Here is a 13,820-nt window from a genome sequence, read left to right on the forward strand (position 1 = left end):
ATAATTTTTGCATCGCTATTAATTAGTGAGAGTGGTCTATAGGACTCGCAGTGATTTGCGGGTTTGCCAGGTTTGAGTAGTGACGTGATGAGCGCCTCTCTCATGGTGCAAGGTAGGGGTAACGTCTCATGAGCCTCAAGGAACACTGCTTTCAGCAGTGGGAGCAATTGATCCAGGTACATTTTGTAAAAGTCAACAGGCAGCCCATCCGAGCCGAGCGCCTTCCCGGATGTCATTTGCATTATGGCCTCCCTAAACTCATCGTCCTCAAACAGGGCCACAAGAAACTCACATTGGGTATCCCCTAGCCATCCAAGGGCTATGTCGCCAAACAGGGGGGAGAAATCCGGAGGGGTCGTACGCTGCGAGCTATAGAGTTCCAAGTAGTAGGTAGTGAATATCTTGAGAATGTCTAAGCTGTCTCTATAACGCACACCGCCATCATCCACAACATCCAATATGTGGGTTGAGAAGCGGGGCATCTTGATAGTGTGCGCGAGTGCACGACCAGGTCTCTCGCCTTCGCATTGCGGCGGGCAGTGTAATATTTCCCACTGAACTTCATCTCAGGAGTCGCAGTGTCGGTATACTCCGTGAGCAGCTCGCGAAGTGCAGCACACTTGTCTCCAGAGCTAGTCGCCCACATGTCTGTTTCTAGCTGTTTAATTTTGAGTTCGAGACAATTCAAATCCCTCCTAATGTCACGGAGCACCCCAACACTTTTGGACATACATACACCCCTAATTGTAACCTTGAACGCTTTCCCAGAGCAAACTAACACTGTCAACAGAGTCTTTATTCCCCTAGTTCAGTTTGGAACACGATGTCCACAAGTGTTGTTCTGGTACAAGCCTCCAGCAGCGGGGAACAGCCACTGAATCAGGAAGTACTAGTGCAAGGCGCACCGGGGCATGGTTGGAATGCGTACGCGCCATATGAGTGGCCATTTGAATCCATGGAGCAACCCCCCAGGAACATAACCAATAATCCATTCCAGACCATGAGGCATGCCCGGTTTTATAAAAAGTATCCTCTTTGGTGGCAGGGTGCACATGCCGCCAAGCATCAACGAGACCATGCTCCGTAAGTAGCCCCGATAGGACGTTCCATGTTATTGTGTAGTGCTGTGGAAGAGGGTTGGGAAAGGTCCGTAGAAGAACAAAGGACTGTGTTTAAATCCACGCCCCAAATAACATACGTAGAACCTGTCTTGAGTATATGTCCCCAGAGGGTCGTAAAGTAATCAGGGTCATCCGAGTTAGGACCGTAGCTGCATACAAGAGTGACAGACTGTGTAGCCAAGGTGCCCCAGATGAGACAGCTGCCACCAGAGGGATCGCCGTTCATGCCTCCCAATCTGAATGGCGTGTTTTTCTTTATTAAAATAAGCGTGCCTCGCGAATATGAGGAGTAGGATGAAAAGCCTCTCACAGAGGCCCATCAAGAGCCAAAGCTTGAGGGTCGCTTAGGGTCAAGGTGTGTCTCCTGGAGCATGGCAATTTGTATGTGGTGTCTGTTCAAGTATGACAGGATCTGGCGGCATTCGCGGGGATCACAAAGGCCCCTAACATTCCACGTGAGGAAGTTAATGCAGGGGGGCCTAACTGTGACATAAGTGCGGGGAAGGCGAAGTCTAGAAGAGATTCGCTGGCACGGTGTAGCAGAGTGCCCCAGCGTAAAGTAGCGGTGATGATGAGTAGTGAAAATTCAGTGCATATAAGAGTAGTATAACCAGCATTTGTCATCACTAGAGTGTTCAAGTAATAAAAACTGCATTGCATTGTCTCCAGTAAAAATGAACAGTCCCACATCCACCCCCACCCACATCGGCACCCCAATCGGGCTGGGATCCTGTTTCCCACCCAAATCCCGAACTAGAAAAACAGGCCAGTCCATTCTAACAGGACTAGGCTTAGGTAACAAGAAACATTCAAGCCAATGTACTATGAAGAGTAAGTTCTGTATAGGGAGAATTCCGATGTAGGGGGCACCAGACGGCAGTCATCCCTTCCCGTAGCCAATTCCCAAGAAACTGCGATGAAACAGCCCCTGGTTACAACCCACTAAAAGTGAGGGAGTGGCCTAAAAGGGGAAGGGTGCTTGGCACCGTATCAAAGTTCTACTCATGAATAAACTTCATATGCCAGAAGTAATAATAAAAAAAAAATGAAAAATAGAATAAAGGAGCATAGCCTAACTGGCACTTATCTTTCGCTGAGTGCAGTCCAGGTGAGGCGACAGGGCCAACGCTGCAAACTAAAATGCCAAGTGTCCCATATTGAAGGCAAGTACATAGAGGGTCTCGCCCGTGGCTGGATCCACGCCGCAACACGCAGTTCCTCGCACAGGTCAGGAGCAAACACAGTTGGAGGGACAGCAATCAGCAGCAGGGCATAATCACCGATCGGGTCCCAGCGGGGGCTTAATACCACGTGTGATGCCGTGGACTCAAGCAGCCACGGCCGCCGGCCAGCCCTCCAGCAGGAGCAGTCAGGCCAGCCCCCACAGCATTAAACCTCTCGTAACTGGGCCCACAGGAGGATAGAAGCGTCAGTCTTTTTACCACCAGAAGCGGAGGCAGTAGCGATTACCTAGAATGCACCATCTCACGGCAAGCTTGAGTAAAAGGCAGGATAAATGTCGGATGTTTGTGCCATGCTTCCAGAGCCTCACAGGTGTGCGGCCATCTTGGATGTGCGCCACCTAGCGCCCCTCTGCTCTCTGGCAGCTCTGCTCTGTCTTGTCAAACAGAATGCAAGCTGTCAACCTGGCACCATACTCCTCACAAGCCCACAAACTCATCTACAGAGTGCCTAAAGGTTCGTCGCTCAGACCCACCCTCTTCAACACTTACATGACCCCACTGGCCAATCTCATCAGTGCACACAACAGCAACAACCTCACCGACATTCATGACATGAAGCTCATACTCTCCCTCTCGGGCAATACTGCCTACACAAGGAACAAGTTCACCACTTGCATTGCTGAATCAGCCCTCTGGATGAAGGCCAACTGTTTTAAACTCAACACAGATAAGAAAGAAGTGGAGATCTTCAGAAAGAACACCTTGCCCTGGGACACTACCTGCTGACTGTCCGACTTGGGACCCACACCAACCTCCAGATCCCAAGGCAGGAACCTTGGGATCATCATGGACAACAAACTGGACATTATGACAAGGCAAACCAATTATGTCACAGCTTACTGTTTCCACCCCCTGAAGATGCTGAGGAAACACTTCAAATGGCCCCCAAACAACACTTGAAAAATATCAGTCATACCCTCATCATCAGCAAGCTGGACTATAGGAACGCCCTCTAAACCGGAATCAGTGAGCAACTCAGATGACCACAAACCATCCAGAAATTAACAGCCAGACTCTTCCTCATCCTCCCATGTAGAACACACATCACATCTCATATTAGGGGGCTCCAGCGTCTCCTGATGCACAAATGTGCTTAGCTCAAACTTCCCAATCACATACTGCGCAACATTGGCAATGCCTAGCTGAACACCCACATCGCCTTCAATTAACCACACAGAAACCTCCTCTCCTCCAGACTCTAAGCATCCGCAGAAACAAGGCTGGGGCTGGACCCTTCTCATACGTCACCCCTGAAGCGAGGATCGACCTCCCACTACACATCAGAACCTCCTTCACACTTCTTGAGTTCTGCAAGTAGTTGAAGGCCCGGCTTTTCAAATAACCACACGCCATAGGCAAGTCTTGGCGCACACACACCTGACCAGCACCAGGATGCCCTCTTGGGTGATAGTGCACTTTACAAATGACCTTAACATAACATGAGCCAGCGTCACAGTTGACAATATGTCAATCTGTCCATCAGTCAGCTTAAACCAGGGCTTACAGTATGTAAAAAAGTGTATCTTGCTGCCTAGGAAAATAATGAAGTGAGCCACTTAGGGTGACCAACCGGTCGTAAATTTCACAGATTGTCCGTAATTTGGACCTCACGTCCATTGTCCGTGAGGATCCCTTTTACGGACGCCTTTTGTCCGTAATTTTGGGCATTGCAGAGAACAGCACTGTTACCTGCATGAAGCCTCAGCACCCTAATGGGGCCGCCTCGCTCTCTTCCTGGGAGCACAAGAACAGCCCCACCCCGCCCATTGTCATTCTGTATGCCGGCTAATTGCCACATACAGAATGCCAATGGGGCAGTTTGGGTTGTTAAAGCATGTGGTGGCCTCCTCCCCCCTCAGTGTACAGCAGGGCATTCTGTCAGATGGATAAAAGGTAAAACACCCATGCTGCAACTTGAGAATACAGTTTATATAAAGAAGTTTGTGAAACAAGTAATAAACAAAGTGCTATAGTTCTTTTAGAACTGACACATTTTAAAATTATATTAAAAAAAGCCATGATTGCTGCTTTTTTTAATTTTAAGCAACTAACAACTATTGACAGAGCCAATAGTCCTGGCTTGTTGTAGGTGTAATGATACTTGCTGTATTATATATCTGGATGCAATGACAGAAACAGTATAATATCAGTCGGGCGGAATACTATGCTAAGCACAGATTTTTAGCCTAGGTGTTTCAAGCCATGCCCTTAATTACGTTGAACACCCCCTTTGAGGAGACTCTCCACAATTGTTTTACCCCACTTAAAGCCCAGGAAACAACACCATGTCACAGTCACCTCAAGTCCTGGCACTGTGCATCATGCATGACTCATGACTTCTACGTTTTTAGATTGCCTATGTACAGGGGCATAGTGAACCCTCCCCACCCCACCCCACCCCTTGCTTTAGGAACTACAGTGAGGGTGAAGTTCTTGATGGGCCTCTTCTGTCTGCAACTCTGCAGACAAAGGCTCAACTCATAATGTGAAAAGGTGGGTGAGTAAATAAGTGAAGGAATGTGTGAATGGCTGGATGGATTAGAAAAAGGATTAATGAAACGGTGAATGGATAGATAATGAAAGAAAGGATGGATGGATGAGTGAGTGGAAGGATGGATGAGAGAAAAAGTAAATAGATGGATGCATGGGTGGAAGGGTACCTGGATAGGTGGAAGGGTGGATGGATGGGTAAAAGGGTGGATGGGTGAGTAAAAGGATGGATGGATGAGTGAAAGGGTAGAGGATAGGCAAGTGAATTGGTGGATGGATGAGTGAAAGGATGGATGGATTGATGAATTGATAAGTGAAAGGATGGATGAGTGAAAGGGTGGATGTATTGATTGATGAGTGAGTGAAGGGGTAGAAAAAAAGGATGGATAGATGAGTGAAGAAGTGAAAGGGTGGATGGATGAGTGAAAGGATGGATGAGTAATAGGGTCAATGGATGGATTCATGAGTAGATGGGTGGAAGGATGGATGGATAAGTGAAAGGGGATGGAGAGAGAAAGGGAGGATGAATGACTGAATGGGTGGAAGGATAGGTGGCTGGGAGGATGAGTGAATAGATGGATAGGTGGAAGAGTGGATTGCCGAGTGTACGGATGGATGGGGTGAAAGGGTGGATTGATGAATAATGGATGGATACATGGAAGGGTGGGTGGAGGAATGGATGAGTGAAATGATGGATGGAAGGATACATGGTGGCTAGGTTTTCAAATGGTTGAATATGTTTGGATATAGATGGGCACACAGATGGAAGGACAGACTGAATGGTGAAAGACCGAATGATAGATAAAAGAATGATTACACCTTGTCGCACCCTTTATCTTAAGTAACATTTCCTTTACATTGACTTTCACATTTATAAGAGTCATTGCCTCTATATGATATGTATGTGATGTAACACACTCCGACACACTGCCCTACATACTTGGAATTAGTAATACTATAAAAGAAATTAAATGCACATGAGAGAGGGCATATGTGAAAAGGAGGTTAACCAATGGAGGGTGTAGCACGGCCAGACTGGAAGGATCGGGCATTGGGTGTTTCCCTGGGAGGCTGGAAAGCGGTGGGGCGGTTTTGTTACTGGTGGCTGGCACTGCAAAGTTCCTTGTATATCTAGTAGTTTACAATCAACAATAAAAGTGGCCTCACTTATATTCAGGTGTGGTTCACCATTGTCTGGTGACTAATACCTGCTGGGGTGAGATGTGAATTTTGAATCGTCTAAGGTAGCAAGTTGCGGGCATACTGAAAAACCGTGAAGTGCACTATTGTCTCAACCTAATATAAACTTATTTTGACTTGCACTTAAGTGGTTGTCTATATACTTACTTTTATACTATTACGCGACCTCCTCTGACGTGTCTGTAAAACGTACCTTTTTTCCCCGAAGTTTTGTCCTGAATTTTGACCTCCTGTTCTGAATTTCTGTCCTGACGTTTGACCCTTTGTCTTGAATTTTTACACTCACCATCCTGAATTTGCACCCATGCCAGTTGGTCACCCTTGAGCCACTTCCTAAAGATTAGTGAATTCCAAACCTCTGTGGGGAGCCAAGGTAAGGGTTTTGGTTGAAAGCATTCTACTTTTTATCCTTCTTCGGTCATAGGGAGCAGTTCAATGGTATTTGAGCAAGTGCATACTACATGTGCAACTGAATTTTGCCCATTCCAATCAAACAGTATGCACATCCGAGTCGCTTTAAAATATTTTAGACAGCCGGATAGACAGGTGCCTCGTTTAGAAACTGTGTGGGAGCATTCCCCAGCCATTGTCAGCCTTTTGTTTTATTGATTGTAATTGTATATGTTGAAATCTAGTGGCTGCACACTAAGGCGGTTACTGGCTTATCTCATCCCATGTAAACACTAACCTTGTCCCTGATTATTGCTAGTCATGTCAGGATTATCACATCCATGTGCAGCAACATTGACCCTCAACCAGACCCCGTCGCCCCTAGGCGTGGGTTCTCACCACATAAAAATCCCTCTTTTCCTCAGAATATCCCAAAACTTCGCTTTAGGGATTGATACTGGCAAAAACAGAAATAGAGTAGTCTAGGAACTATGTTGAGATGTGTGCCCTTTTCGAACATGTTGGCAAAAAGATTTCTCTAGTATTAAGATGCTGGCAAGCTTGGATTTGTAATAAAATGATTAATTGCTGAAATAATAATAAAAAGATTTTCAAAAAATAAATTTCTGTTCTCATTAAATGAATAGTTTGCGATATTTGCATGAAAATGTCAAAGCTTAAATTTGTGAAGGACGGAAATTAACAGTTAGAATTAGAAGATTCTAAAAGTGGCACATAGCAAAATATGTATTACATACATTGTGCAACTAAACATAACATGAACTGGGAAATACAGCCTAGACCATTACAAAAGACATGACAGATTTAATTGACTAGTGACTTACTGGACAGTAGACAAAGCCATCACTTTTTTCATCAATGAAAACTAATCTGGTCCCCGAGGGATCTGGGAAAACTTTTCTCACGCCAACCGTGTGCCGATATTCGTTCACATACTGCCAGTCTTCTATGTAGAAATACTGAATAACTCCAGTCTTATGAAAAAGAAAAGAGATACATCATATCAAATTAACGAATAGAAAAGATGGGGATACTTGCAACACATTTTACCGGAAACTAACCACGGTAATGTCTTAGTTTTGAAAATGGGTTATAAAAAAAAAACATGTCTGCGTCGAAATAGATTGTATCGAGAACATATTGATAATAAATCTGCAAGTGAACATAGTTTGATACAATTTTCGTTCTCCTATGAGTCAGAATAGTTAAGGTCGCTGTTAGCAATATCTAGTGAGAAGATACAATTTATGTAGGTCATCGAAAGGCTATTAAAAGTATTTAGACAAGTAACAGTTGAAACATCCGGTTTCCTACCTGCATCTGTGCAGGTGGGCTGTGAAAGTTGTGTGCTTTCACCTTACTCCAGACCTGTTCATGAGCTGCAGAGGAGGCACACTGCAGCGCTCCCTTGCCGTTGGCCTCCCTATAAGCAAGTTCTTTTGTAGTACTGCAGTGCTCTCTATTCAGCTCTGGTCCTCCATTTTGGAAATGAGTACAGCTGCACTTGTTGTTTCAGTGCCCAGAAAGAGATGGGCCTCTGAAGATATTTTGTTGCAGAGCGCAAAAGTGCTCACTTTTTAGGTCTCGCCTGCGTTGCAGCGCATGCGCTGTTCGCTTGCGAGATGCATTGCAGCACATGCGCTGCTCGCTTGCGAGACCTATAGTCATTGGTTTTCTGTCTGGTTTCTTTGGAAGTGGGGTTGGTGACCGCTCTGTCTCCCTTAGGGCCCACCCCTTAGGTCTCGCCTGTGGTGTGGCGCATGCGCTGCTCGTTTGCGAAATCTATAGTCGTTGGTTTTCTGTCTGGTTTCTTTGGAAGTGGGGTTGGTGACCACCCTGTCTCCCTTAGGCCCCACCTCCCTAAGTTTCGCCTGCATTGCAACGCATGCGCTGCTCGCTAGCAAGATCTATAGTTCTTGGTTTTCTGCCCAGTTTCTTTGGAAGTGGGGTTGGTGACCGCCCAGTTTCCCTTTGGCCTCGCACCTCAGATCTTGCCTGCGTTTCAGCGCAGGCGCTGCTCGATCTATAGTCGTTGGTTTTCTGTCCAGTTTCTTTGGAAGTGGGATTGGTGACCGCCCTGTCTCCCTCAGGCCACGCCCACTCGCCTAGCATTGCAGCGCATGCACGTCTCTTCACGTTGTGTCCTTGTCTCCAGTACCCCATAATATAATATTATTATGCCCGGTGTCCGTGCTTTTTTTGGACCCCCATCCCCACGCCCGCAATTTGCTGCCATGAATTTTCGCACCCCTCTATCCCGCCACCACTCCGCTGTCGGTGCATTGGGGTTTCTTCACATTTCCCCTTTCTTCCAAAACTGAGAGCTCTTGGATACTGGCACTTTACAGGTATTAAGGATTATATGCACAAGCACAGGCAAGGTCAATAGCTCTGGCTTTGCTATAGTGCATGCACACAGGGACTAACAGGCACACTGCAGGGATGTTGAGATTATACATACAGGCACACGCCCACCCCTCTGCACGCCTTGCGACCCCTGGCACCAGCTTCCATTGCTGCAGATGCAGCGCCTTCTCCGAAGCAGACCTCACACTGACTCTCTCAGCAGGGGCGCTGTAAACTAGCAGACCTCGGAGCTGTAGCACCCCCAGGTAGCCTTCGAGGAGGTAAGCTGGATAATATAAGTCATGAAGAGGCCCTGGCGGTAAATTTCTTGTAACACTTTCTGTTTTTCAAAGACAGGGTTTCAAATGTCGGTCTGAATCCTGTGATTAACAGCTTCTAATTCGTCTAATGAGGAGGACTGCGTTGTCCCTTCACCATCATCATCACAATAAAGTTAATTCGATTTCATGCAATCTTTTAAATCCATAAAGGTGTAAACCGACGTGTTTCTCTTTAATTTCTCGGCAAGGTGAGTGCATTTTAAACCTTATCTAGGATTCTTGTGCTTGGAGCACAAGAGTCAGACATGGGATTGTTTACGGTATAGAAAACGTTTTCACACACATGTTAAAAAAGCATTTGCTTAATTTGTGAAATTCAAAATCTATTAGAGCATCCGGGAAACCGACTTGACAGAAAGTAAAAACCACGCAACAACACTGAGAACAACGCGGGAGCTGAGAGCACAGCAGCAGGAGCCCGCCTAAGTGTCACGCCTCATCATCATCCGAGAAGGTCTGACTTGGGAGCTGGGTGGACAGGGTTCACCTCCTGTTTAGGGCAGTATGAACCAGGGTTCACCTCATGTTTAAGGCAGTATGAACCAGGGCTCACCTGCTGTTTAGGGCAGTATGAACCGGGGTTCACCTCCTGTTTAGGGCAGTATGACCCAGTGCCTCTGTGCCCCTTCTCCATTTGCGACCCTGACAGTCTCCTGGTTACTTTTACAGTATTTTATGTTTAAGGCTTCCCTTCATCTTTCCTTCTGCTCACGGCTCTGTTTGGGTTGCACAGCGGGCAATTTCATTGTTGATACTACTGTGTGATTCATTGCCCCTCAGCTGCTGCGTGAGAGCCTGGCCCTGATCACTCAGTCCTGTCTCTGGGGTGCGTGAGTTCCTTGTTATAAGCAGGCTTTCAGGAACAAAGCACTAAAAATGATATCCTTAAAACAACTTAATCCAAAGTGTAAATCAATGAAACAACAACTACACCGTCCTCATTATTACCCACTGAAAGAAAACAACAACTATTTGGGAACCCCGAGCACCCAATCTCATAATTAATAAAGAGGGAGTGAAGCCTCAAGTTTACACTCACTAGAAGAGTGACGTCATCCAGCCGCTGTTCATTGGTCGCAGCTCCTTTCGATGGGGTGGTTTCATCGGTTGGTAATTCCGCTTTGGCTTAAGCTCTTTTACAGACCACAGGAGCATCAGCCTTTATACTCACTCTGATGTGCAGGAATGAGCCCTGACTAAGGCTAGGGCCTCTTCTGTTGTTGAGGTACCCAGGGTTCTGCTGTTGAGGCACTTACGCCCAGGTTCTGCTGTCGAAAAACGTAGGACAAGGTTCTGCTGTTGAGGAGCTTAGAGATTGATTCTGCTGTTGAGGCACTTAGGCCAGAGTTCTGCCATTGAAACACTTAGGCCAGAGTTCTGCCATTGAGACAATTAGGCCAGGGTTCTGCTGTTGAGGCACTTAGGCCAGGGTTCTGCTGTTGAGGCACTTAGGCCAGGGTTCTGCTGTTGAGACACTTAAGGCCGGGTTCTGCTGTTGAGACACTTAGGCCTAGGTTCTGCTGTTCAGATACTTAGGGCCAGGTTCTGCTGTTGAGGCACTTAGGGTGGCCATCACGTCAGATGCAACCAAGCTGCCTCTTACAACCATGTAGCAAAGACCACCCAAAAAGCACGCACTAACAAGTTTTTCCCCATTGTGCGACTTTGCAATTTTTTTTCACTGTACTTAGGTGTGACATTTCAGTGCCTTTTTCATGACACACTAGGGGAAACATCTTATTGCCATAAAATGCAGTAGAATCAAAGTTACTACTACAGCCATTTAAATTACCACCGTTTGTGACACTTGTGAAGTAGAAAGACCCTTAAAACAACCCTTCCCTTGACATGCATCCTATTTCAAACAGGAAGGTTCTGGATAATTTTGTGGAATAACAACAAATAAAGCATCTAAAAGCAGGGTTTAAATGTGTCCTGAATCACTCATGCTATAAACCTTACCCACAAATGTTGCTTTTCGCGCTGCTCAGAAAGGCTTTGGAGGCCTGTCCGGGCCCCACAGCAGCTGCCTGCTCTTCACAGCCTGGGTAAATACAACTCTGGGCACCGAATGTGGTCTTGTGACCACGGCTGTCTGACTCCCCACACAGTGGCAGAGGCTAGGCTAAGAGGCGCTGCCTTTGGACATGGGGGGGGGGTGAGAATTAAACTTTTGGTACCTTTGTGTGGTGGCCCGAGAGACCGAGGGAAAGAGAGAGTCAGTGTGTGTGCAGGTTTTTTTGATTTGTGTTATCTTCTTTTATGTTCTCAACTTTAAATCGTACAACCAACTGAAACATATACACAAGCATTTGCAATGCAATAGGTCTCGCATTAACACGAGTTTGAGCTAGTGGCATTGTAAATGACAATACCTTTTATTTATGTTTTTGTTTTTAAACATAAATAAAAGGCATTGTCATTTACAATGCCACTTGCTCAAGCGTGCGTAAATGCGTGACCTATTGCATTGCAAATGCTTGTTCTTCTGCTCTTTGGTGTCAGTCCCTGGAGAGATGAAGTCTCACAGGGACAACCTGGAAATATTAAGGGAGACGCCACGCTGGCCCACTAGGCAACTTTCTACCCAGTGAATTTCCACAAGCTGCCAATTATATGCTATGTGTGCTCAGTCACTGCACCACACCTCTCCGTTTTTCTTCTGGCACCAATAGGCCATTTAAATCGATAATTGTCTCATTTTGCTACTGGTGGCAGGCTCCAGCATTCCTTAGTGGCCTCATGGCCTTTAACCTCTCTTTGCGCCTAGGAGTTACTTTCTTCTTTGCTCTTCCTCCACTGAGAAAGAGCTCAGGGCCTGCCTTTAAGATCCTGGCCGTGACATACTTCTTGTTCAGCACCTGGTGTTCTCGTCAGCCTGGAGTCACTTCCAGCTGCACCCCATAGTCCTCAAGGGACAATAACCTTCCTGTATGCACTCATCGATCTCACGGCCTCATTTGGACAATAGGAAGGGCACTAAAGAGGGCTACCCCTCAAGGGAACTCTTCTCCTCCAGGTTCTTATAACAGGTCCATCCCTCTATTTCCCCTCAGTGGTGTGCAAAGGAGCCAGTGCCACTGGCCCTGGGAGTTAGATTCACGGAGTCCCATTCTGTCCAAGTTCAGAGTGTCCCAGCTTTCCAGACAGGGGCCAGGTTTTCTTCAGGGTCCTGTAAAATCCGGTGGGCACCTCTGACCAATCTTGGGATAACACATCATCACTCTACCCCTTTGTCACCCTTCTGAACTGCATTTTGGGACATTGCAATATGGCGACTGGAAGTTGTCTGTTGAAAGACTACTGGTAAGACTGTGAAATCACAACCCTAGCTGCCGGGTTCCTTCCTCCAAATGATCAGAGGGGAACCCCTCCTGTGAGTGACTTCAGAGGTCTTGCCTTGTTAACTCGCTGAGCTCACACATGTGCAAATGCATGTGTTCACGTACAGTCAACCCTCAGAGAAATCAGCTGAGAGAGAACAGAGTGGACAGTGCTCCACTGGGATGACTTATCTTTTACAACCACATTTCCTCTAATGATAGAAACAAAACCTCTGCCCAGAAACAAGTCCCTGGAAGTACAAATTGGCAAAATGAAGCATCTGCGTGATTCCTCAAGTTAGCTAGAGAATTCAGAGATGCCCCCAACAAAGGAGCCAAATGCATCAAGTCTCATTAAGCTAAACTGTGCAAACATTAAAATGGAAAGGGAAAATAGGATAAATGACAGTTTTCGCAATTTATCACTTCGTATGTTAAGAAAATGCATACATCAGTTCCATAGATGAGGAAGTCACTAGTTAAGGCATGACACCAAATCCGACATTTATCATCGAGTGCTGGGAAGAGGCGTGTCTCTCGTTCTTCCTGACTATCCAATCCTTCACTTTCAATCTGCAATAAAAAGAATAAAATTTATAGTGAGTCAGGGTAAATTAATACTTATCAAACAGAAAAGATTGGTCTGTATACAAACAAAGCTGCAGCAGGGTATAAAAACTACAAAACATCTGTCTTTGACAATGCATTTCCAGACCCAGAACAGAGTCCGGTTCACCGTTTTGCTGTTCACTGGGTTCACCAACACAGCAGACACCCAGGAAGAGGGTACCTCACTCCTAGATATCAGATCCGTCTAACCACCGAGTCTGAAGTCACCAGGTACAACCGGAGCCTCCCGCACTAATACCCAGGGTACCGGAAACCTTGCAGCAACCAAAACTTGTTTGAGCCCAATCCAGACTCCAACGCCGCAGAGACAGAGCAGTCGACAAGGGGCATCAACACCGTAGAGACTGGCACAGAGAGTGGCCAAGTCGTCCTGTTTTGTCTCTCTTTTGAAGGTCTAACAGAGACTCATTGGGGCCTTTGATACACAGGACCAGCCAATCTAAACCCTCTGTACCCGAGCTCCCCGGCCCTGGTTCACAACAACCGACGGCGTTCCCCTGCTCCCAAGATTCTCATTAAGGAAGCCACCTGTTTGGAGCTTCTGGACTTGTCCCCAAGTCCCTCCCACCGCAGCCTGTTTCTAGGTGGGCCCCTCTTTGCCTACAGTGTAGCGTGCAAGGCTACCAACGTGCAAGGTGCACCTCTGCACCCGGACACTCCAGGGTAGGTAAACTTGAACTGCTGGTGGTACTTTGGACCTTGGCCTCTTTGCAC

At 46.6% G+C, this 13,820-nt stretch overlaps 1 protein-coding gene across 1 annotated transcript in view; it reads right to left on the reverse strand.

The window, feature by feature from the left end:
- WDR19 (WD repeat domain 19) overlaps positions 1-13,820 on the reverse strand; it is a 637,672-nt gene that overhangs the window by 461,653 nt on the left and 162,199 nt on the right. Inside the window, exons 14-15 of the mRNA XM_086963976.1 lie at positions 12,927-13,049; positions 7,291-7,440 (exon numbers count right to left, since the gene is read on the reverse strand). Coding sequence (XP_086820102.1) covers positions 7,291-7,440; positions 12,927-13,049 — 273 coding nt within the window. The remainder of the gene's footprint in view (positions 1-7,290; positions 7,441-12,926; positions 13,050-13,820) is intronic.

Source organism: Lissotriton vulgaris, chromosome 3_2, assembly GCF_964263255.1.
Source record: "Lissotriton vulgaris chromosome 3_2, aLisVul1.2, whole genome shotgun sequence".
Taxonomy (NCBI): Eukaryota; Metazoa; Chordata; class Amphibia; order Caudata; family Salamandridae; genus Lissotriton; species Lissotriton vulgaris.